At 38.0% G+C, this 24,133-nt stretch overlaps 1 protein-coding gene across 24 annotated transcripts in view; it reads left to right on the plus strand.

Moving 5' to 3' along the window:
* PTPRD (protein tyrosine phosphatase receptor type D) overlaps positions 1–24,133 on the plus strand; it is a 2,143,853-nt gene that overhangs the window by 2,001,189 nt on the left and 118,531 nt on the right. For 12 of the 24 annotated variants that reach the window (XM_049711285.1, XM_049711288.1, XM_049711294.1 and 9 more), the window contains 3 exons: positions 5,881–6,041; positions 11,769–11,783; positions 16,227–16,339. In XM_049711285.1, coding sequence (XP_049567242.1) covers positions 5,881–6,041; positions 11,769–11,783; positions 16,227–16,339 — 289 coding nt within the window. The remainder of the gene's footprint in view (positions 1–5,880; positions 6,042–11,768; positions 11,784–16,226; positions 16,340–24,133) is intronic. The other 12 variants (XM_049711290.1, XM_049711291.1, XM_049711296.1 and 9 more) reach the window with 3 other exon arrangements.

Genomic DNA, 24,133 nt, shown 5'->3' on the forward strand with positions numbered 1-24,133 from the left:
AAAAAAAAAATTGCTACAATTTATGTCAAAGAATGTTCTGCCTATGCTCTCTTCTAGGAGTTTTACGGTTTCAGGCCTTACATTTAGGTCTTTATTTCATTTTGAGTTTATTTTGTACATGGTGTGAGGGAATGTTTTAATCTCATTCTTTTACAGGTAGCTGTCCAGCTTTCCCAGCACCACTTGTTGAAAAGACTGTCTGTTCTCCATTGTATATTCTTGCCTCCTCTGTAGTAGAATAATTGACCATAGGTGCATGGGTTTATTTCTAGAGCCTCCATTCTTTTCCACTGATCTGTGTGTCTGTTTTTGTGCCAGTACCATAGTATTTTGATTACTGTAGCTTCATAGTATAGTCTGAAGTCAGGGAGCATGATTCCTCGAGCTTAGTTCTTTTTCTCTCAATATGGTTTTGGCTTTTCAGAATCTTTTGTGGTTCCATATACATTTTAGTGTTGTTTTTGATCTGTGAAAAATGCGATGGGTAATTTGATAGGGATTGCACTAAATCTGTAGATTGCCTTGTGTAGTATGGACATTTTACGATATTAATTCTTCCAATCCAAGAACATGGAATATCTTCCCATTTCTTTTTATCATTTTCAAATTTCTTCATCAGTGTTTTACAGTTTTCAGAGTATAGGTCTTTCACCTCCTTGGTTAAGTTTATTCCTAGATATTTTATTCTTTTTGATGCAATTTTAAACAGGATTGTTTTCTTGCTTTCTCTTTCTGATAGTTCATTATTAGTGTATAGAAAAGCAAAATTTCTGTATGTTAATCTTGTAACCTGCAACTTTACTGAATGTATTTGCTAGTTCTAATAATATTTTTGGTGGAGACTTGAGGGTTTTCTATATATAGTACTTGTCATCTGCATATAATGACAGTTTTACTTCTTTCTTTCCAATTTGGATGCTTTTTATAGGAGCATGGTTCTTAAGACCTTTTGATGTGACCCACATCTGGATAGGAGGGTGACAGCCATCATTGCTCGTCTCCTTCCTCATCCTCTTAAAATGACTGTTTTCAAATATATGTTTAATATTAGGTATGTTGCATAATACCTGGTAGATCTTAGCCTGTGTGATTACAATAGTAACTAACAAGCTCTGCGATTAAACATAGTTAATTTCCAAGTATTTGAAAATATTGATGGGGGGGGTGATTGTATGTATTTTATTCTCCTATAACTACCAGTGAACCCATAGTGCTTTCTGCCCAGATTCAAGGGAAGTTCTATCTAGGAAAAGGCAAGCATAGCCTGGGTTTTAAATTATAGCAATTTACCAGGGACTTTATCAGTGAAAAGCCAAGAAAGTTAGAAAACAATTCAATAAAACAGAGAATTCCTAAGGTCCTCTAAATAATGAGTTGTCTTCTTTTATGTAATTCATCTTGCTCTTATGTCATTCTGCGCATCAGTTGCTTTGAATGTTAAAAACAGAGAGAGAGGGAGAGGGAGAGAGAGAGGGCGAGAAATTGTAGATGGGAGGGAGGTAGATTTTGAAGTGGCGGTTCACATTAACATTTAATATACATATTCAAAACTATACCTTTCTAATGGGGCTTAAAACTGACAGGTGTGGCAACTAGATAGAGCCAGTCCCTTCCCCGGTATAGGAAGTGTGAGATATATCAAAGATTTCTCCACATCAGGTGTTAGCATGTACAGTGGGGCTTCTCTTCAAATGACTGAAGGAATTCCCTCGTGGAAAATCAAAACACAAAGGCAGCCTTTCTGCCTGGTTTTTTTGTGTGTGTGCACAGGATGTCATTTGAAAACAAAGTGATGGGCTTCCTGGAATTTTAATGCACGGATGTGCTTTCTCTTCCTAGTTGAAGGTTTTAAGGCAGAACATCAAGGGAATGGAATGTTGGAACCATCTTATCTTTTTTTTAATGACTTTTAGATATTTGAAAGAAATGTTCTTTAAATAGCTTTAGGACATTTCCGAAAGCACGTTCAGAGCACTGAGATAGATCAGAGAATCCAGCAAAAATGGAATCTCATCAGATCATGCACTGTCAGAGACTCTGGTTTCTAACAGACATTTCAGCTAGTTGATACATTTCAACTAGTGTTGAAATGTATCACCATTGATGAATAGTTTACCTCTTCCCTTAGTATGTCATCTCACTGTTTCATTAATTATATAATTAGGACTTCTTCCCAAATATGTATTGTCTAAGTTGCCCCTTTTCTCCATCATCTTTTTCAACATCGCTGTCAAAGCTAACAGTATTTCCTTTATGTTTCCTATGTGTGTTCATGCCAGCATTTATAGACTTGTACCCAGCTAGTATAATGCTCGTAGTGATACAGTCTTTCGTAAACCTCAGATTTTCAAGAGTGATTGTTAAAGTGGCTAACCACTCCAAGGGTGGGATGATAATTTGCATACAGAAAATATCCCCCTTCCCCCCACAAAGACATGAGCTTTTCCCCAATTAACTGCCTCATTAAGAATATCAAAGGACTGGTTTAGAATGACCCAACGTTTAATCTTTTCCATTACTCCCACATACTGAACAAACTCTACTTTTCATAAGGCTGATATCATTTTACTGTTTTGTTTTCTTTTCATTTTCACATGTCTCTGTTTCCTGATTTGGGTTGGAAATCTATGTACTTTGGGAAAAACCTCTGCTTAGATTTCCATCTTGGCTAACCAAGATTATTATCTCAAAGACTCTTGGTAAAGAATTTCAAAGCAGAGAGTTTTGCTTACTTAAGTCTCCCAAACAATTTGAGTGTGACCTACAAAATGGAAAGGGGAAAATTTAAACCAAAACAAACAATTAATTATATAAAAGAATCGTGTTTCTTGCACATAGAGTGTATTTGCTAAGCCCTTTGTGTAAATCCTTACACTGTACATATCTTTTTTTTTTTTTTTTTTTTAAATCAGCCCCTAAGAAGGTTAGAAACATATTGAGTTTTTGTATTCTTTAGATGCATTAGAAAATCCGAAAGTCTGCTCAATCTCTTTCCTGGACATAGTGAGGAAAATGGAAAGGGAGAATAGCATACAGGCATTTCGTGGGCATGTGTTCTATAGATTGACTGCTGAGTTTGTCCTACTTAAAGTCAGAATATATGCGCTAATTGTTTAAAAATGCAGACTGAAAATAATTAAACATATTTACCGATAGTGGAAAAATGAGTATACTCTCTCGTGCTTTAATAATGTCAGCCATTTGAAAAAAAATGAGCATTTTATTCAACAGAGATTTTCTGGGAACCCACTAAATGCAAAGTTCTGTACTTGCTGCTTTAAGCATACAAACTGTATATAAATCTTTACCTTCAAGGCGTTTATAGTTTCATTAAAGAAGATAAGGCATGTACACAAATGAAAAACCAAAATAGAGCCTGGCCACTACCATTGAGAAACAAATAACTTCAAATTGTTAAAATGACTTTTACCTACATTTTGTGAAATGACCGATTATTTCCAGTTAAGGAGAGGCAGCTTCAATGGAGGCGAAATTTAAGTGAGGCCTTGGAGTCGGATTGCGGGAGCTAAATGTCGTGGAACTTGTGAGAGGGTTAAAGTAAAGAGAGAGAATAGAGCATTTTGGTAGCAGCAGCAAGAAGTCTATTGTGATGGAACATGTTATATGTGGTAAGAAAGTTTCAAACAAAATTGTGGAGGCCCTTAAGAATCGTGCTAAGATGGCTAGCTTTTATTTAGGAATCCCTAGAGAGCCTCCTGAAGGTTTTACGGATGCAGTTTAGGATAACTCTAGCAGCAGTGGAGACTGTTAGAGGAAGGAAGAAATTCTTGATACGGTTTGGGGGAACATGAATGAGGTAATGAGAAATGTGGTTGTGTGAGACTGGAAAGGGGGTGGATGGACCTGAGGATCATCCACATGTGCACGTGTCCTTTTGAATTATGGTTTTCTCGGGGTATATGCCCAGTAGTGGGATTGCTGGGTCATATGGTAGTCCTATTTTTAGTTTTTTAAGGAACCTCCATACTGTTCTCCATAGTGGCTGTATCAATTTACATCCCCACCAACAGTGCAAGAGGGTTCCCTTTTCTCCACACCCTCTCCAGCATTTGTAGACTTTTTGAAGATGGCCATTTGGACCCGTGTGTGGTGACACCTCATTGTGTAGTTTTCATTTGCATCTCTAATAATTAGTGATGTTGAGCATCTTTTCATGTACCTTTTAGCCATCTGTATGTCTTCTTTGGAAAAATGTCTATTTAGGTCTTCTGCCCAGTTTTTAATTGGGTTGTTTGGTTTTTTTAATTGGGTTGTTTGTTTTTTTTTGTTACTGAGCTGTGAGCTGTTTGTTTGTTCTTAAGACATGTGGGGCAGCTCGTGAATGTGGACTGGTCTCTAGTGGGAAAAATAGTATTTTAAAGAGAGGCAGAGTCACGAGAATATTTTTCTGAGCGAGTCTAAAATAGGACAGAACAAAACAAGATATTATAGAAACAATTCATGCATATGCAGTCCCTTCATTCACCAAGTGACTTTCCATATATATATATATATATATATATATATATATATATATATATCTTTGCAGCTTTATTGAGGAATAATTGCCAAATATAGTGGCACATATTTAAAATGCACAATGTGATGATTTTATATAGTTCTGTATACACAGACTCTGTGATTACCAAGATCAAGAAAATTAACTGTTTGTTCGTTTCGTGTGTATGGTGAGAATGTTTAAGATCTACTCTCAGAAACTTTCAGGTATACCGTTCTGTGTCACTCACTATAGTCACCTTGCTGCACTTTAGATTTTCAGAACTCATTCTTCTTGTAACCATACAATATATGTCTTTCTCTGTCTGGCTTATTTCACTTAGCATAAAGCCCTCCAGATTCATCCATGTCATCGCGGATGGCAGGATTTTCTCCTTTTTTTCTCCTTTTAATGGCTGAATAATGTTCCATTGTGTGTGTATGTATCTGTGTCTATAGATAACCACATTTATCCATTCATCCATAAAAAGAAACTTACGTTGCTTCCATGTGTTAGATATTGTGAATATACTGCAGAGGACACAGGTATGCAGGTATCTTTGAGACAGTGATTTCCTTTCCTTTGGCTATATACCCAGGAGTGGGATTTGTCATATGGTACTTTTATTTCTAATGTTTGGAGGAACCAACATACTGTGTTCTATAATGGCTGTACCAATTTACATTCCCACAGTGTATTTAAGGTTTTCCTTTTCTGTTATACCAACCTCTGAGCAGTACTGTAATAAAATTAAATAGATATGCTAAATCCTTTTAAGTAAGTTCTCAAAATGTTATCTTCTAAAAAGCCATATCATTATCACTTTCATGCGTGTTGCAGTTATAATTTGAACACTGGACTTTTCTTTTGCAGTTGTAGATTTTGGCCTTCATTTTCTTACAAAGGTGCAGCACGTAGGACTACTTACATAATTTAATGCAATACTGATAATTTGCTGTATAAATGTTTACTTTCTTTCTTGTAATTTGGTCTCAACTGAGTGATGATATCTTAATGGCTGGAACTATAATATTTTGTATTTTTCGCATTGCATGTAACACATTGGCACAATGTAAATGCTCATTGAACATTTTGTGACTGCTTAATTGACTGGTCCTTATACTTCATAAGATCATTTCATATGCCACATATAGATCCCAGTGAAAAAGTATCTATGGAGTAATTTATACCATCAAAAATGATTTTATTGTAAAATACTTTAAAGGACATTTCGATTACAAAACCTCTTTTTTCTTCCTTTCTCTCCCCTCCTTGTTTATTTTACACACTTATTATCAAATCCACGATGTTCTAATGCTCAAGATACTTTCTAGAAAGGCATTATTTTCTTACTAACTAACACAGATTCTGTTTTTCCTCAGAAGATGTATGCAACCAGCCCTTACTCCGATCCTGTTGTGTCAATGGATTTGGATCCACAGCCAATCACAGACGAAGAAGAAGGCTTGATCTGGGTTGTAGGTCCTGTCCTTGCAGTGGTCTTTATCATCTGCATTGTCATAGCTATTCTTCTTTATAAAAGGTAGGTTTGCCCCATATTTCTATTGCAAAGACTTTATTATCCTTCTAGGGTCATTGTGTGGTTGATCTTACTAGAAATACTTCCAATAATCACTGGACAAAACGGTGTCCGTTAGCGTTAGAACAAAACGTAAAGACTCAGCTATTTAAAATCTCATTCACCATGTGGTATAGACTCTGTTGCCCAGCAGGCATAGACCCCAACCTCCATCTTCTGAGATACTTACTTACTTACTTACTTATGCAGAAAGAGCGCTTTGCATGACAGCTGAGATGTTACTACGTTCACAAGCAGATAGTCCCAAGGAAGCGCACACTGGATTGTTTCAGATCAAGTTGGCACATTTGCGTCCATTTCATAAGTCTAACTAACTTGCTTGTCGGCTGAGATTCCCTGCCCTCCCCCCACCCCCGTGGCTATTTTCAAAAGTTAGCAAAAGTGGCTAAAAATTGAAGAGCAAAGAAAGAAAAGATAGGAAGAGGATGAACTTTTCCCTTTCCCATTTGTGTCCAAGAGGAAATGCAAGGTACCATTTTCCTTTAGAAAAAATATAACCTTAGTCTTGATACCCCCACGTATCCATATGATTTAGTGTCTGACCACAGGTGGGATGCAAATAACCCACATTTACCCGTGTTTTCTGATCCACTCTTGTCAATCCCATTTCTGCCTCCATTACACATAAGCAAGATTTCTTCCCCTAGGTCACTGCTTAAGCAGTTGGATAGAAGACGTGAGTAATTCTTCTTCCCCTTAATCCTTTCTGACCTAAAAAATATAATAATGTATAATAATGTATAAAATTTTAACAATTAACATCTCTCTTAAACATGTAGAATGACTGAATTCTGAATTCTCTCTCTCCCTTTATATCAATTTTTTTCTTCCATTCCAAATTTTATTTTCATGAACCTTTAATCTGTGTTTCCTTTGTAGTGTGTCATCTGTCGGAATGCCACTGTGAAGTTACTCTCTTCCTTCTACTGCAAGATAGTTTTTCTCTCTTCTTCCCTCACTATAACCTTGACCTTCAAAATTAGATGAGAATGTCCTCATTTTGATGCTTGCTCACATGTTTAATCTGACAAGATATCTTATTTTCATTATCTCTTTTTCCCACCCGTATATCTCCCTTCATTGGGTTTACATTAACTATTCCTACCTGCATTCCTTTGTTCTTATGTTCTTGGAATAGCTCTTTTTTCATAAGCTCTTCTTTTGACTCAAAAACATACTTTTCAAGACAGACACTTCTCCCTTGAAAAACTCTCTCTTATGAGGCTGTATTCCATTCTATTCCAGAGTTGAGAAAAAAAGGACAAGTTAGTTAAAGAAGTTCATACCATAGCCCATTAAATCGCCTATCCTTTCTAGAATTAAAAAAAATAAATCCATCCTTATTCTTCCCAATCACTGCCATCACTCAAATTGTCCACTCCATAAAATAATAGCTGAAAAAGCAAGTGCTTGACAGGCGCAAACATCTTAGTTGATGGTTTCAATCGTCCCATCCCAGTCCGTATCTTATCAGTGTGCTGTTGTATTTGATCCCTTCTCTCTTACGTAAGAGCTAAAGGGCAGGAAGTGCGAGGTCCCACATACTCCAGAACAGTAAGAGATCCTTATGTGAGTCCGAGTCCAAGCAACAGCTTTGCTGTTCAGGTACCGCACTTATTACCAGGAGAGAATACAAGAAGAAAAAAGTAAAAATAGAATTCTAATTGTTTTCTGTGAAACACTTATTTAAGTGGTAACATCCTGCTGTGGGAGTCAGACCAGAAGACAACTGGTGGCTGACAGTTGCATTTCTAGATCATATCACGTGACATTGTGTGATTACTCAAAATGAACAAGGTGCTTACCCTTTTTTAAGTGGTGATCTATCCGGTTATCATTAAGTCATGCGTGCGCTGGCCAAAAAGTTCGCTCGGGGCTTTCATCTGGAAAACCCCGAGCGAACTTTTTGGCCAACCCGCTAGAAATCCTTTTAAAGTTTTCTTTATCCACACGTGCTTGAAAAAAATAAACTCAGTTATAATTTTTCCTAATCCTGCAAAAAGAGGCATCGTATTTAAAGATTTTTATGACTGTTGAAGTTGCATTTCAGTGTGTGCATATGTAAGCATCGTCTAATGCAATTGTTGGGAAATGCACACATCCTCGAATGCTAAGTATATTTAGCTAACCATCTGAAAGCCCATGAAGCATTTCTGAAATAGAAATGCTTGCTTCAGCAGTAACGAACATTCCTGACTTGAAATTCAAGTAGACCCAACAATGTCCTTCCTGATTATCGTGAAACAGTTCAAGAGGAAATCTTCTGTAGGCAATGAATAGTGTCTTTAATAGCTTGGATCCTGAGCAAAGAAAATTATATAACAAACAAACACACTATATCCCTCTTTTTAGGTGCCTTTCAGTTTATACATAGGTCACTGGTAATGACTCAGAATGGAATGTATTATTATTATCAGCATTATTATTTTTAGAGTATTATTTCACTTCCCGTGTGCAAATAATACTTTGAGTCGGGAATGAGTATAAAATATTGGTGACTCACATATATCCTGTTGGTAATACACACCTGTTTACAAGACTACTTGTGTTAGGAATGGGTCTGTAGCTGTGGATGCTTCGTCCATATAAACAAATACATTTCACTGAGCTCTCCGAGGACACTTTGAGACTTATCCCTATTAATTATGTTAAAATGGAAGAGCACACTTTCACATTCTATTCATTTGACTTTTTGTTTTAAATTTAATCATTTGAAAACTATAATATATTGATAATCAATCAATGACAAAACATGTCACGGGGCCTTTGTAAGGGCCTAGAGGGCCATCAGAATAGTAAAACGTGTTTGGTAGGTCTTTAGTGTTAATTTCCTTGCACTAGGAATTTTTGGAAATCCGGTACTCTATATGTGATACATACAATGATTTAACAATTTAAACTGCAGAGAGAAGAGGTAGCAAAGTTTAGAAAAATACTAAACTAGGAAGCAAGAAACCTGAGTTCAAGTCCCAGCTCTGTGACTAGCTGGCTAAATGGGGTAGAAAGTCATGCTACCACTCCTGGCCTCGGTTTCTTCACTTTTAGAAAATAAGTATGTAGATTAGATAATTGACTGACTTTTTTAATCTGAGAACCTAAAAAAAACCAAGTAACAGAATTAATACTATATTATTTCTGCCTCCAGTGCATGTGTAAGTTTTCTAAATGACTCCATGGTGCCCTTCATCTATCCTCCCCTACAAAGAAAAAAGAATCCATAAAGCAATTGAATGCTCTTTGATGTTCATCTACCCTGCACATCTGCTACACATGTAAGGCTTTTCAGTCGCTGGTTCTAAAACTGTCCAGGAATTATTCCTAGAGAAAATATTCTTAAAATAAAATGTTAACCTGACTGACTCTACGAAAAGCATTTCAAGATGGCTGAGAAGTATTTACCGTGTAGTATGGAAGGAAAAAAAAAAAAAATGGATTAGGAGGTTGGAAAGCACTAAGGCATGGTCTAGACCAAATTCACATTCTTGAATAGTAATAGTCTAATGTGAGTGGACACTGTAGAGAGTAAATAATTTCCATCCCCACCCCAAGATGTTTAGTTTATGTGTGAAGACCATGAGGTAGCTGTGACTAAAATACAGACTTCAGCTTTTTCACCTTTTCCCAGATCCAACATTGGCTCCCTGTGGGCTCTGCCTCTTTAAGTCTTCTTTTTGTATCAACCCTACGTATATTTCCAAGGTGTTATCAAAGAAAGCAATGCAGTCCAGACTATTCTGAGATGCTATGAAGAAATAGGCTGCCACGCCCCCCCGCTCTGGGCAATGCCTTCCCTAAGCCTGGAAAGCCTTTCCTCTCAACTCCACTCCTCCTGGCCTGGCAAAACCTAACTCACCTTTTAGAAATAAGCTAAGCTAAGATCCACTTACTAAATGAAAGCCTTTCTGAGTGACTGTCCTCCTCATGTCCTCTGTGCTGTACCAGTTCAGGCTGCCTTAGGGTCCCCTGCTGTACGCTCTTAGAGCACTTTCTACTTCTCTATATTATAGAACCTACCCCATCACTGCCATTGCCCATTTTCTTGGCTTTCTCCCTCCACTAAACTGTAGGTCAAGGACTGCATCTTATTCCTCATTGTATTCCTTGTGCCCGGTAGAGTGCATGGTACAGGGGGCTACTGAATAATCAAATTTACACAAGTCCAATAGTGATACACTCAGTTCCCTCCTCTTGTTTACTCCATCACTGCTTATCACATTCATCTTGACTGGCAAGAGCTGTAATAAAACCCTCAGCCTGTAATTTAAATACACCACTTCCAAAAGATTTCAAACTTAGATATTGGTACCAGCTATGTACCCATGTGTGCAGTAAGGCTGACGTTGCTGTGGCAGAGGGAGTGAAGTGCACGCCGTGCACTGGTTCATCCTAATATTCAACAGCCTTTTCGTATACAGAACTGGCAGTTCACTAGGTATTTCTCTTCCTCTCAGAGGAATAGATTTTCCTACAACTGATTCACTGATGACCTCATGGATTAAAACTAAGCAAGCTGAGGACATTGGTAGGAATTTTTACAAGCCTGGTGCAACCAGCTAAATTATTTTAAGAATAAAAAGAAGAACCTGTGTGTTTGATATCATTTTCATTATTCACTTTGTATGTGTGTGTTTGTACAATTTAAATGTGGACTGTGTATTTTTGAAAAGAAATGGACTGGATTGCCTTAAAGCCAGATCCTCCAGCAATATTGGTGTGTATTATTTCATTCGCATTGAAGTGGACATGGCATCTTTATTTTTTGCACTTGAGAACTCCCTAAACACTTTGCAATTTGCCTCAACATGAAGACCGTTTAGATGAATTCTCTTCAGGTGAAGGTTATACTCTCTGCCCAAAGAACATGGTTAAACAATACACATATTATCACAGGTGAAAGTGTCTATGAGAATGAGCTGCAAGTGTTCACAGACAGCAGCGCCTCTGTGACTAGGAAAATACCTGTCATGTCAGTGGCCGGTAATAAAAATACTTTTCTGGATTAGCACAGCTATATAAATGGGTCATGCTCTGTAGATCTATAATGATGAATATTATATTTTCCAAAACTGAAAATGTATTTAATCTTTTACTAGAAGGAAAAAACTTATGATCACCTTACTTGTCAAAAGGTGTTTGAAGAAATCATTTCTGCCACTTTCGTAATCTGGTGGTGTATTATGCAATTGTGCAGATTTCTGTGCAGGTCAATGCAATTTGCAGGTGTTTTAAATCATTAAAGGAATACTGTATCTCTTAACTGAAGATTCTTAAATGAACTAAATTCCTTATATGGAATGAGGTCATATTCCCATTAAGTACAGTAGCAGTTGTCTCATGGCGTGTTTTGTAAAAATCAAATTATATCTCTACCATCAAACACGTCCTGCGATATAATTAATTGTGGCAGTGTTTTGTAGATTGACGAATAAAAGCGAGTCTGACACTAACACACACACACACAAATGTTTTGCTTAGCCATGTACGCTCATGTCTTCCATTTGCTTCATGTCTAGAGGCCTTTAAATATTTTGATATGCTATCATTTTCTAATGTGTTATATATCCCTGATTCTGAGCACTGTTAAATCTTGGTTGTCATGGTTACTCTTGTTACCATTGGCCAACTAACATTTAGCCTTTCTTTTTCTTTCTTTGCTGCATTAAAATGGAGCAGTAAACCTGACAGGTGAGGAATAGAGAACCCCTTTCATGCTCAGTACAAAAAAAAAAAAAAAAAAAGATACGGGTAGACTTTGGAGGTATTGAGGGGGCGAGGGTGGAGGTTGGATATAAAAGATGAAACTGGCAAGGGGAAGATGGACGAAGCCTAGATATATAAAATAATTTTGATATTAAAATGATTCGGGGGGAAATAGTTTGTTTATATATGAAGACTAGAGTATTTAAAGCCAAATTTAGAAGGTACTAAAACCAGTCAGTTTTGTTTGTAGTCAAGGTTAAATGAGCATCTGTATGTGTTAATGTAAGCCATTTTTCTTTTGTTTCTTTTTACTGAAAGTTTGATCTCAAGACACTGTGTACAGGAACACTAGCATTCTCACACCCTGCTAATGTTGATGTCAGTGCCTTAGTGAAAACTTATATTTAATTCCAAATTATTTTCCCTGTCTTCCAGCCTTGAATAATAATAGCAATAATAACAATAATAATCCCTATACTGCTTATTGGCTGATCAGTCGAAGCTAACCCTGCAGCTTTCTAACACATACCTAGATGTCTATATATGAATTCCTGATTAAACTAAGAAAAGGATCTCAATGCTCCTCTAACCCGCCTCCCTCCCAATGTTGTATTACAGGGGTTCTCTGGGAGTGGCCCCTGGACAAGCAGCAGTGGCATCAGCGTCACCTAGGAACTTGGTAGAGACACAAATTCTTGGCTCCCCCAAATCCCAGAACTACTGAATCAGAAACTCTGGGAGTTGGTCCAGCAGCCTGCCGTTTAACAAGCCCTTGTAGGCGACTCCGATGCACACTAAAGTTTGAGAATTACTGCTGTATTATTGTCCCTAAAATCACTTATTACACTTTCACTGGCAGGAAACTCAGACTACCTCTGAGAAGGTGTGCTTGCCATTAATCCAGCAGAAAACACATGCAAAATAGTTTTTCTAGCCCAAAGTCAAAACACTTTGAATCTAGTTAATACACTCAGAGATCAGAGATCCACCTCTCATTAGAACACTGTCCTCATTTCACAATTTCATCACTACCTTCTTGTTCTATTAAAATGAGAGAAATGGGCCAAAATTTAGATATCATCTTTTAACACTCCTTCTCTATTTTATAAGTGAACAAATTAAGAAGGTTTGTAGTTGACTTACCCAAGGAGATTCACACCAATAGTCGTAGAGTTGGGGTTCCATTCTTAATGATGTCAGAATCGTTAAGTGTCCGAATTGATTTCTTTGACATCTCTATGAATATTCAAATAAATATATTTCTTCCAAAAGCCTGTACTCGTATGTCTGAATATCTTTGTTCCAAGTAAATAGATATATATGATCTGCCACAAGATCATCCTTTTGTTTTTGCTCCCCACTTTACCTGTAGATAAGAACCAGGTGAGAATAAGTGAAAATAAAACCCCGCTTAGACCACAGAGCAGCATTTTTGTTGTACAGTATTCACAGCCCTCAAAAAACCACATATTTTTTATGGTATTAGCAGTTTCTGCCATATCTGAAATGTCATGTGATCGTCTATTTTCTTTTCACCCAGATAACCCCTGCACGTGGTAGATACTTCTCACTGTGAGAAATAAACTTACCCTAGGGCTTTATAATCCTAATAGAAAAAAGAAAACAGCGAGGCAAAATTCAGAATCTGGTTCAAGTCACTATTTGTTGCTTTTTTTTCTATCAGTAGACGAAAATGAGAATAATGAGACCTCTGAAAACTTACCAGAAAAAAAAAAAAAAATGTTACTCCTTACGTTCCTGTTGGGACTGATTTAGATCATTATACACCATTTAGTACCTTGCAACAGTAAATTCAGTTTTTAAAAATGACCACTGTGACTGATGATGACCAAACTCTTCATCTTGCAAATCTTCCTTAGAAATTCTTTGTTGGAAAACAAACATTTTAACACATTTCTGTTTAAAAATAATGCGATAAAGAGTGTGGGCAGCCGGAATCACCCATGTTGTGATCATCAAAACTAAAAGAAGCAAAATAAAATTTAAACAGCTGCTTTTCCTAGCTGGCTAGGACTTCTGGAGTCTGATTTCTTGGAGATTATCTTACTTGGACAGATTAGGTGAGGGAGATGTTAGTTATTAAATGTCAGGACACCCCTCCCATTTATCACGATTATGAATTGTAACTTCAGTCCCCATGCTCTGGGCTTTCCGAGACTCGTCGGGCAACAAGATGGCATTTTCAACTTTCCTGGCGCCAGAGAAACTGAGTACATGTCTTTAGAGAGTATTCTTTCTTTCCCTGTGTCTCACATCACTCAGCCTGGCCTCAGCACAAAGGAAGATAAGGAGGGTGTCCCACAATATCTGCAAGAGGGAGGGTCTCCTTGCCCAGATATTTCTTCATGTGGTTTCCGTAATCCTGCAAGAAAGACTGTAGAGCCACTTTGAAAAGGGATAACAATCCAGTTTTCAGTCATGGGATCTGGCGCATCAGTAAAGCCATGTGCCAAGTTGTGTGAAAAGACCCAAACCCGAAAAGGGCCACTGGGATTACTTGGAGAAGACCAACCATATGTTTGTCACACGTGGGATTGATTGGCCACACTCGGTGGTGTTTCATTAACCCATTTAGATCCTGCATCTTCGAGAGTAAAACGTCTCTCTGTATTGTGAGGCACATACCCCCAGCATAAACACGGTGACATTTTCTATTGTGAAAGTGGTCATCGTATCCTTCTTTCCCATTGTCTTCCTAGACCCTTTTTCTCTTCCTTCTCATATCTCTCGGACCAGTTCTCCATCTCTTCTTTTCCTTTCCTTCTCATTTTCCACTCCATGTAACTGGAGCTGCCAGTACCTTTGGCATGCCTCCAACTCACTGCTTTCCTCCCATTGGTAGTAGGGCTTGGCAGTATGCTCTGTCCTAAGGCTATACCTGACACTTTTAGGTGGAAACAGAGAAGCCTGAGACAGGTTAATCCAAGGTTCTGAGAGAGCAAGGTGTCTAACAGGACTCACCCCCAAATATTCATTCCACTGAGGATGTTTCGCTGAAGGCATTGCACTTGAGCAAATCAAGTGTGCTTTCCCTTCACATCAATCTGCCCTTCATCCCCTGGTTGGTTTTATTCTATACAGATGAGCAGAGATGGAAAGAAAGGCTATTTAACAGGAGCCCTCTGGCTAACCGTGGAACGACCTGGGTGGCACTGAATGAGAGCCCACTGCCACAGCAACACTAACGAGCTGTACCACCGTCATATCAAAAAGAGAAAGGGAGAGTTCCTAAATACTGCTGCACCCCTTCTCCAAATAAGAATGCCTTTGCTCTGAGAAGGGGTGAGATGCTAGGATTATGCCTCCGGCCTGGAGATTGCTGGAATCTGTATTTGGAATAAAGCACTGTTTGAAAAGTTCTCCATTAGTTAAGTGAATTTTTAATCTAATTCAACCTTAAAGAAAATAGCTACTACTCTGTGATTATTTGTTTGGGGGGCAAAAAAAAAAAAAAAAAAGGATAAAGAAATCTTACGAGAAAACCTCACATTTCTTGCATAGACATTTATTAAAATTACATTATGACACCTTAAGCAAAGAGAGTTAGCTTGACACCATAAACAGCTGATACTGGTTTTTCCTTGGGATTTGAAAAGAGAAAAGGGATGTTGGTTTTGTGTGGTCCTGATTCTCCTACCAGGTATTAGGTTAACTGGAAATCTTAGAAATGCACTTACTGTATTTATCTGGTTATGGGAAAATCCAGGGCAGATCCACTTGGTAGCCCCCAGTCATGTATCCTAAAGGGAAAAGGAGGGGGGCAGATTTAGCTGTTTAGCTTGAGGCCCAGTAGTTTCTATGAGTTTTTTCCCATGGTAACCACAATTTTAGTATTGGTTACTAGGGTTACTCTATCCTATCTCTCACAAATAGAACTAGTGGATGAGGGAGAAAAGCTAAACAAGTTTCCAAACCTATCTCACCAACACCTCCTTAAGCCTAAAGGCAGAATCACTGAATTATTTAAATCCAGAGATAAAGGAGGACTTTGAGATGATCCACTTAAAAATTTCGGACCTGAGGAAATACTGTAGGCTAGGAGAGAAAAAAGTAACCTGAACAGGGCTTCCCTGGTGGCTCAGTGGTTGGGAGTCCGCCTGCCGATGCAGGGGACACGGGTCCATGCCCCGGTCCGGGAAGATCCCACATGCCGCGGAGCAGCTGGGCCCGTGAGCCATGGCCGCTGAGCCTGCGCGTCCAGAGCCTGCGCTCCGCGACGGGAGAGGCCACAACAGTGAGAGGCCCGCATATCGAAAGAAAAAAAAGTTACCTGAACAAAGTCAAAAAGTTTTAAACCTGAAAATGGGGGGTGGGGGGTTAGGAGGGGCATAAATAACTCTGCTTTTTTTAAATCTGTTTCCATTTTTTTGGTTGTCTTACTCTTAAATTTTTATTCTCTCCCTATAGGAAGAGGGCAGAGTCTGATTCTAGAAAGAGCAGCATACCAAACAGTAAGGAGGTCCCTTCACACCATCCAACAGACCCAGTAGAACTGAGGCGCCTTAATTTCCAAACACCAGGTAAGAGGCATGACTCCTCTTGTCCATAACACAGTGTTTACTGAAAGTTTTATAGCCCCGTTGATATCGCCTTGAGCAGTGAATAGATCACTTTATTTCAAACAACTCTTTGTCCTCCTCTTTTACTTTACTATTTTTGAGAATCACCAAAACATATGTCTTGAAAGGAAATTGCATTCTTTGTGTAAATCTGAAGTGGGGTGGAAAAAAGAAAAAAAAAATTTCCCTTCAAATTTTGGAAAAACTATACTCTTAAGAATATCTACCGGGGGCTTCCCTGGTGGCGCAGTGGTTGAGAGTCCGCCTGCCGATGCAGGGGACACGGGTTCGTGCCCTGGGCCGGGAAGATCCCACATGCCGCGGAGCGGCTGGGCCCGTGAGCTATGGCCGCTGGGCCTGCGCGTCCGGAGCCTGTGCTCCGCAAACGGAGAGGCCACAACGGTGAGAGGCCCGTGTACCGCAAAAAAATAAATAAATACATAAAAGAATATCTACCATTTTTATGGGCTTAGCATGGTTGATTATTTTCCATGACACCTATCTGGAAAGAAGAATTCAGTTTCTCATCTTATAAAGCAAATGAATGGATGGATGGATGGATGTTACCTCATCCATCCCATTGGGAAAGAATACATTTTTTTCTCGATTCCCCTATTAATTTGTGTCTGTGTTACTCTGAAAGAAAGGGGAAGGGAAGGAGAAAAACAAAATGAGGAAAAAATTTGTATCTTTCAAAATATTACCGAAACTAAATCTCACTGACCAATTTAGGTTTCTTACTGGGGAGACACACTAAGTGACTGAGGATAAGAAAAACATGTCTGTTTCTTAAATTAAAGAACATTAACTGCTTCAACAGAGGAAAAATATTATTCCTGCTGAGGGGCATTTTGTACAGCATTGTTAATTCAAGGCTAGCTCTATTTTACTTTCTTTCACCTAAATCTTACTTATGCCAAATAACAAAGAGTAGAGAGAGGTAAAAACATAAAACTGAGTGGCACTGTCTTAATACCTAATGATACTGGACAAAATTAAAGAGCTGATCTAAGAAGTCTATTTGATTAAAATTTGATGGTAGTATTGCACCCCAAATTGTTTGGAAGTTTTTTTATGTGTCAATGGATATTCTATTCACAGTATGGTACACCACAGATTTTATTAAACTACACATTTGCAGTGAATTGCTTTGAATTGAAAATACACAGTTTATTGTGTTAAGCGTATTTTTTATCTTACATGTAGATATGTCATAGTAACTAGAAACTATTCAGTTAAAAGAAATGCCTGGCATTTTTTAATGTGGCTATACAAGTCATCATAGAAGTGGGTTGTTTTTTAAAATTCTATCTCAAATGAGGTTTGTTCTTTAAAAAGCAAAAGATATACCTTCATCAGCATAAAAAGTAAAAGAAAATTTTCACATGGCCGAAAATCTCCCATATGGGAATTAATTTAAAAGGCTGAGTATAAAGGCGATGGTAGCCCCAAAAGAAGAGAGCCAGTGGGAGTGCTATCCCTCACCACCCCCAGCGCCATCAGAGAATGTTTCCAGGCATAAACACATGAATGGCAACTGTGTAGAAAGGATTATTAGCAGAGTGCTGGTGGCTGCAGGTAGGGAAATATAAATGCCTTTACCCAAGACACCTCCACGTTCAAGAATTCTATAAAGAATCTAATTTCCCCAATGTATGTGGGAATATGAGATCCATTTATAGAGAGAACCTGCTAAATTCCATATAAGTCACTGGAAAGGAGAATGAAGGTTACAACTGAAGTGACATTGCTTATATCACCCATGACTTTCCCAAATTAAAATGGGGACCTAGGTATATAAGAAGGTATCAGTTAACTAAGATTAGACTTCTCACCTCAAATGGATAGTAGAATAAAGTAGGCAAACAGTAAAAAGGAGAGAGGATTTAGTAGAGGAAGAGAATAGAACAGGAGAAATTGTCCCAAGATCCTCGTACATCTGTTCACTGAGGCAGCATTATGTTGTACTCAGGTAAGCAGTCTGCTTAAGCCTGATTTGTTGAAATAGTCTACGTGCCTCCCAAGCTCTGTGATGTGGCCTGCTGTCCTGAAAATGTGACCAGTGTACACAGAAAATTGTACCTAGCTGTCAATGTGAAATTCCTAGAAACGTTACAGTTTTCTTCAGCCAGGATGGATTCCAGCCAGTGGCTATGAATTTCCTCAATTACTTGCCAACAGGATGAGAGCAGAAGTTGGGATTGTTAACCAAGTAACTGTGTTGTGCTATTTCTTCCTCCCTGATTCACGAATAACCAAGGGCTTTCCTGGATGATGAAATAAAATGATCCTTTTATTCTAAAGCACCTTTCTTAGGTGTTGCACAGGAAACAATTTTAATTTTTACTTATTTTTTTGGATTTTAAACCATTTGCCCTTCCCTTTTTGAAATGTGCTTTTATATACAGCATACCTTTGGGGATATAATTATCCACAAACATTACAAAATTTGACAGTGTTTCTTAATGGTGTGCATAAGTAGGGAATTAAGAATCCAGGATTTTCAATGGAATCAGAAACCTGTGATTTATATAACCAGCCCCTAGCACAGAACTTGTTCATGAAAGCAAATTGATTTCCACTTCTGATGGGTCTGTTGTAGATGACAAAATGTCAAACTAACATTATCACTTGAAATTCAGTAGGTCTTTCAGAAGGTAAAGGAAACATATTGCTTAGTTCACTGATGCTTAGTTCTACTTTCCTTTAAGAATATTCACCTTGTGACTGAAATACCTGTTTACATTTTAAGTTACTTATTCTTGTTGGAGAGTCTAGGTTTAAAGAGTCAGACTTTTTTTCCCCAAATTCTGCTTCATATTTAAAAGATACTGAAACATACATTTTAAATTTCATATAAATACAGTATTCTGACATTAAGTACTTCAAAGAATTCTTTCCTTAATTGCAGTGCACATCTGTCTCTGGGTCAGGGAAAGGAAAAGGTGAGAATTTTGTCCCTTGCCGCTCAGCTAAGGCACAAAGTGAAGACGGAGAAATCTGTTCTTTTCCCAATAACCATCTTTGTGAGGCTGTGGGGTGTGGAGAGAAACATTGCTTTAGCACACTTACCAAATCTGGGGTGATAATCAAGTCCCTCTGTTTGTGAAACGCTGTATTCAAGCAACTGAACGGGACAAGGAAGGCTCATGCTTTTCCAATTAAAAGCAGGTACCTATGCTTGTAGGTATTTTCCACGAATATATTTATCTGTCTGTTAAGGTTCAGATGGCAGTATACAACCAGGTTGTATTTGCAAGAACCTGAACTACCTAATCTCTTAGGAGAGTATGGTTTACAACATTGAGTCATCAGTTATTGGTGTGTGGGGACAGTCAGAACTGGTGTGGAATATGTCAGTTGAAGTAGCATTGCTGTGTCACCAATGATTTAGCAATGTAAACTCGAGAGCTAGGTGTAGAAGGGATCATAAGAAGGGATCATTTAGCTAAGGTGAGACTTATCACCTCAAGTGGGTAATGGAATAAAATGGACAAGATGAGTAAATGAGAGAGGAGATGTAGTAGAAGAATTTTCTAGAATTATTAACTGCTCATCAATGTTTTACAAGCCTTTAAGATCTGTGGAGGAAGGGAAGAAAAGATGCACTTACAAAAGATGCTTTTAGTGAAGCTTCTATTAAGCCTTACACATTTTTGTAGACAGTGGGAACTGGGTATGTGTTAGGATGGCTGAGAGATGAGTTACATGTTGAACAAAAGTGAACTCTTTTTGTTGGGAGGAAACTTTTATTTTTCTCTGTTAAAAAAGTTTCCAAGTCATTTTATAATCCTTCCCATCAACATTTCTTAATTATGTTTATTGAGGAATTTTTTTTAAATAGAAAATAAGCTTGTTAACAATTGTTACACATAGGTTATGGCTATACAGTTGTGCATTATATTATTTACATTTTGTGTGTGTTTGAAAAGTTTCAGAAGTTGGAAAAGGCAAAAAAAAAACCACTTAAAAAAGAAAAATTACTCTTCATCTCACCACTTATTTTTCTTCTTTTGAAATATTTAAAATAAAAAGTAAACGATTTCCTATAACTACTCCAATTTGACCCTCCAGAAATATCTACCATATAGAGCTCCATGCATATCCTTCCAGAATTTTTAATATGTATATACAGTTCTTTAAATGATAAAATATATAGCAGGTATATAGACAGATGCATATACATGAAATTTCCTGTTTTACCATTTAACTGCATAAAAATAGACCTGTTTCCAAGTTACTGTATTAGGTTTTGCCTCCTTTTTAACAGGTGAGAGTATTGATGCTGTTCTGTTCTACAGAGGTCACAAAATATATGAACTCAATCCTCATTAATGGACGCTCAGTTATTTCCCGTATTTTGCTCTTACAAATAATACTGTAATGAGCAGCACTGAGCCCAGATCTTTTCACATCTTGTTGTTATTTCTGTATGATAGACACCTGGAAGTGTGATGGCAGAGTCCTAGGGTAGGCACATTTACCATTTTGATAGAGACTAACAATTACAAATATTTTTGAAGTATTGTAAAAAGCTTTCAAGGACCGAGTAGCCCCTCTGGGCAGTGGCCTCTAGAATTGCACAAAATGACTAAGATAAATATACTACTGTCAAAAGATGGTGATTTATCAGAAAACCAAAGAAATGACTGATACGTGTTCCGATTTCTACTTTTTCCAGCAAAGCAAATTTAGAAGTTCAGCATCTTAAAGAAATAAGCTTTTTCTCTAGTATAAAAAAAGGAGTAAAGGAACATATAACTAATCGCATCATATGGTACACTAGTCGCCACCTTTCTTGGTGCCTGCAAACTTCTCCCCAAGGACCAACCCACTTTGGTTGGTCCAAAGTTTTTAGAATTTTCTTTTCCTGTAAAATTCTTTCTCCCAGTATCTGTACCCCTTCCTCAGAATCCTCCCTTCCCCCACCGAAAAAAAAATTTTTTTTTTTTTCAAACAAAAACGAAACTCTACTGTTAGGGGCTTCCCTGGTGGCACAGTGGTTAAGAATCCGCCTGCCAGTGCAGGGGACACGAGTTCAAGCCCTGGTCCGGGAAGATCCCACATGCCGCGGAGCAACTAAGCCCGCCCGTGTGCCACAACTACTGAGCCTGCGCTCTAGAGCCTGCAAGCCACAACTGCTGAGCCTACATGCCACAACTACTGAAGCTCGCGTGCCTAGAGCCCATGCTCCAGAACAAGAGAAGCCACTGCAATGAGAAGCCCGTGCACCGCAATGAAGAGTACCCCCACTCACTGCAACTAGAGAAAGCCCGCGTGCAGCAACAAAGACCCAATACAGCCAAAAATAAATAAATTTATAAAAACAAAACAAAACAAAACAAAAACTCTAGCGTTTGTACTTGCACCTTTTAGGAAAAGATATTAAAAAATAGATGATCAGATGTTACAACATAAAAGCCTCATTTTCATTTTGTGGATGACCTTAATATGTTTTGCCCTAAAGCTTACATGGATGGTAGGAGATTGATGGGCTGTGAAAAACAAAAACAAACTCATAAAAAGTTAACGTATCAGAAATAGCAGTATCAGCAGCAGAAATGCCTGCACAGCAACTGAGTGGTTTTGAAAGCTCTTGAGACATGTCTTCTGATGCATTAGTAGTATTAAGTGGATCAGGGCTAACAAGATCCATCTTTACATATATCTCCTTATATTCATATTTTGTATCATAGGAAACTAAGCCATATGATCTAGATTAAGAACACCAGATGTATTCTTTTTATCTTATATTTCAGAAACATTGGTTCATTGAATCTATGTTATATAAATGGTTATATTTCTGATATAAAGAAACATAGTTTGTTCAAATTCTTCAGTTTGAGAAATCCCACATAAAAAATGATTTTTAATTATGCCATATAGTGCTTACCTGAAGAAGCACTCTTGTAGTATCTTTCCCTTAATGATGATCCTAGTCATGGATTAAGTCAAACTGTCACTGTTGTACCAACAAGCAATTATACCTTACAAAGCAATCTTCTCGTTTGTCTTTAATTTACCATTCATTCGTGAGGCACATTGTAAACATAGAGTATTTGTAGTTATTCAGGTTAGGCTAAGTAGTGCATATTATGTTAAAAGCTGAAAAATATTTTATAAACTAAGTTGCTATGATTTATTAAGTCAGGTAGGTATACTTCTGATTTGATGAACAAATTAACTTCTCCCTGTTCCATGACCACAACCTTTTTTTCAGCCTTTATCACAATTTGTTGGAAAGGAAAACCATGAAGAGAGTATTACTGCATTATCACACATAAATATTATCAGGAAAAATCATCTAAAAGATGTTCCACCGCTCTTAGTGACCTCAAAAGCTCCACTTAACAAAATTGTCATAAAGTTGTAAAGTGCCTGTTGGCATTTAATACAAGGTTAAAAAATATGGGAAGTATTTGATAAACATTTCTCTACAGATAAAAAAGTCATTTGAAACTTACTGTGGGTTAGATTACTGACCGAGTAAAATAGAACATTTGAAAAGCAAAAACATGGGAAATTAGGGTTTTTTTTAAAAAAAAAATTTCTGCTGAATAGCACTACAGTTTTTAACATGAACTCAAGGTATACATTCAAAATATTTTCATGGAAGCTCACAAAGTTTTGGTAAGAAGTGACTGAACAATGCAGGTGTGTGTATAAGTGCCCTTTACCTGTTCCCCACCAGTCACACAGGCATACCTTCTAAATGAAGCTAGTTCGTTATTGATACATTTTCTCAAACTGAGGGTAGTTTATGTTCCTTTGTTACTGAATAAGTAGCCCGAACAGTTTCACAAGCCCATATCGATGTACATGGCACCACTCTCCCTGGGGTGTTCAATGATTTAAGAGACAGCATAGCATAATGAGAAGTTGCCTAAATGAGAATTGACAAGGTCTGGGATCAGATTCCCCACATAGCCATAGTTTTACTGATAATGATGACCTTGATCAAGTCCTTTTACCCCTCTGAGCTTCACTTTCCTTACTAGTGGAATTAATGCGAGAGGGGAGGGGAGGATAGATGAACCCACAGAGACTGAATCATGCGAGAAGTATACACTGTCCCGCTCCCCCGCCCCCGCCAGTGTCTCTCCCAGTGCCTGTGGACACAAACATGCTTCCTGTCACTCTCAACCTCCTTTGATTTTAACTCACACAACAAAGGAACAGTTTGCTCTTCTAAAACAGAGATCACAATCTTGTTAGCCAAATGTGGCCTCCAAAGGTCTTTTCTTTGACCCCTACTGGAGTTCAACAAAATTTTGAGTCAGTAGTGAAGACAGAGGAAAGTCACGTAATTATCTGGGTTTTCAGTTGCTGTTGAGAGCCTGAGACGCCTCACCCTCTTGGCTCTGTAGTACTACCTGGAAAGATATCTGCTAGAGCTTTGCACCCTTCTAGAAGTTCTCCACGGTCTACACCAGCCCTAAGGATGGCCCTGACATTGAGACAGAGTTCAGTTGCCATTCATCTAAAGCTTATTATTATTACTTTTTTAAAAAATAGAGAAATATTTCTCTTTCCTGAGACGCCACTGAAAGTAGAGAAATGAAAGACAGCTTGTTGCACAAAAGGCTCCTTGTTGCACAGAAATGGGGAGGAGTACATTACTTGTGAAAGTGTTTACTGTTCAGTACCTGGTTATGTTTAACCATTTACCTAACTGACCTGGCCGCTTGAGCCACTGGAAACCTTGACCCCTGCTTGAGGAGATCGTAACTTCCATCCTAGAAATAAAACAGTAAA

This window comes from Orcinus orca, chromosome 6 (genome assembly GCF_937001465.1).
Source record: "Orcinus orca chromosome 6, mOrcOrc1.1, whole genome shotgun sequence".
In the NCBI taxonomy this organism is placed as follows: domain Eukaryota; kingdom Metazoa; phylum Chordata; class Mammalia; order Artiodactyla; family Delphinidae; genus Orcinus; species Orcinus orca.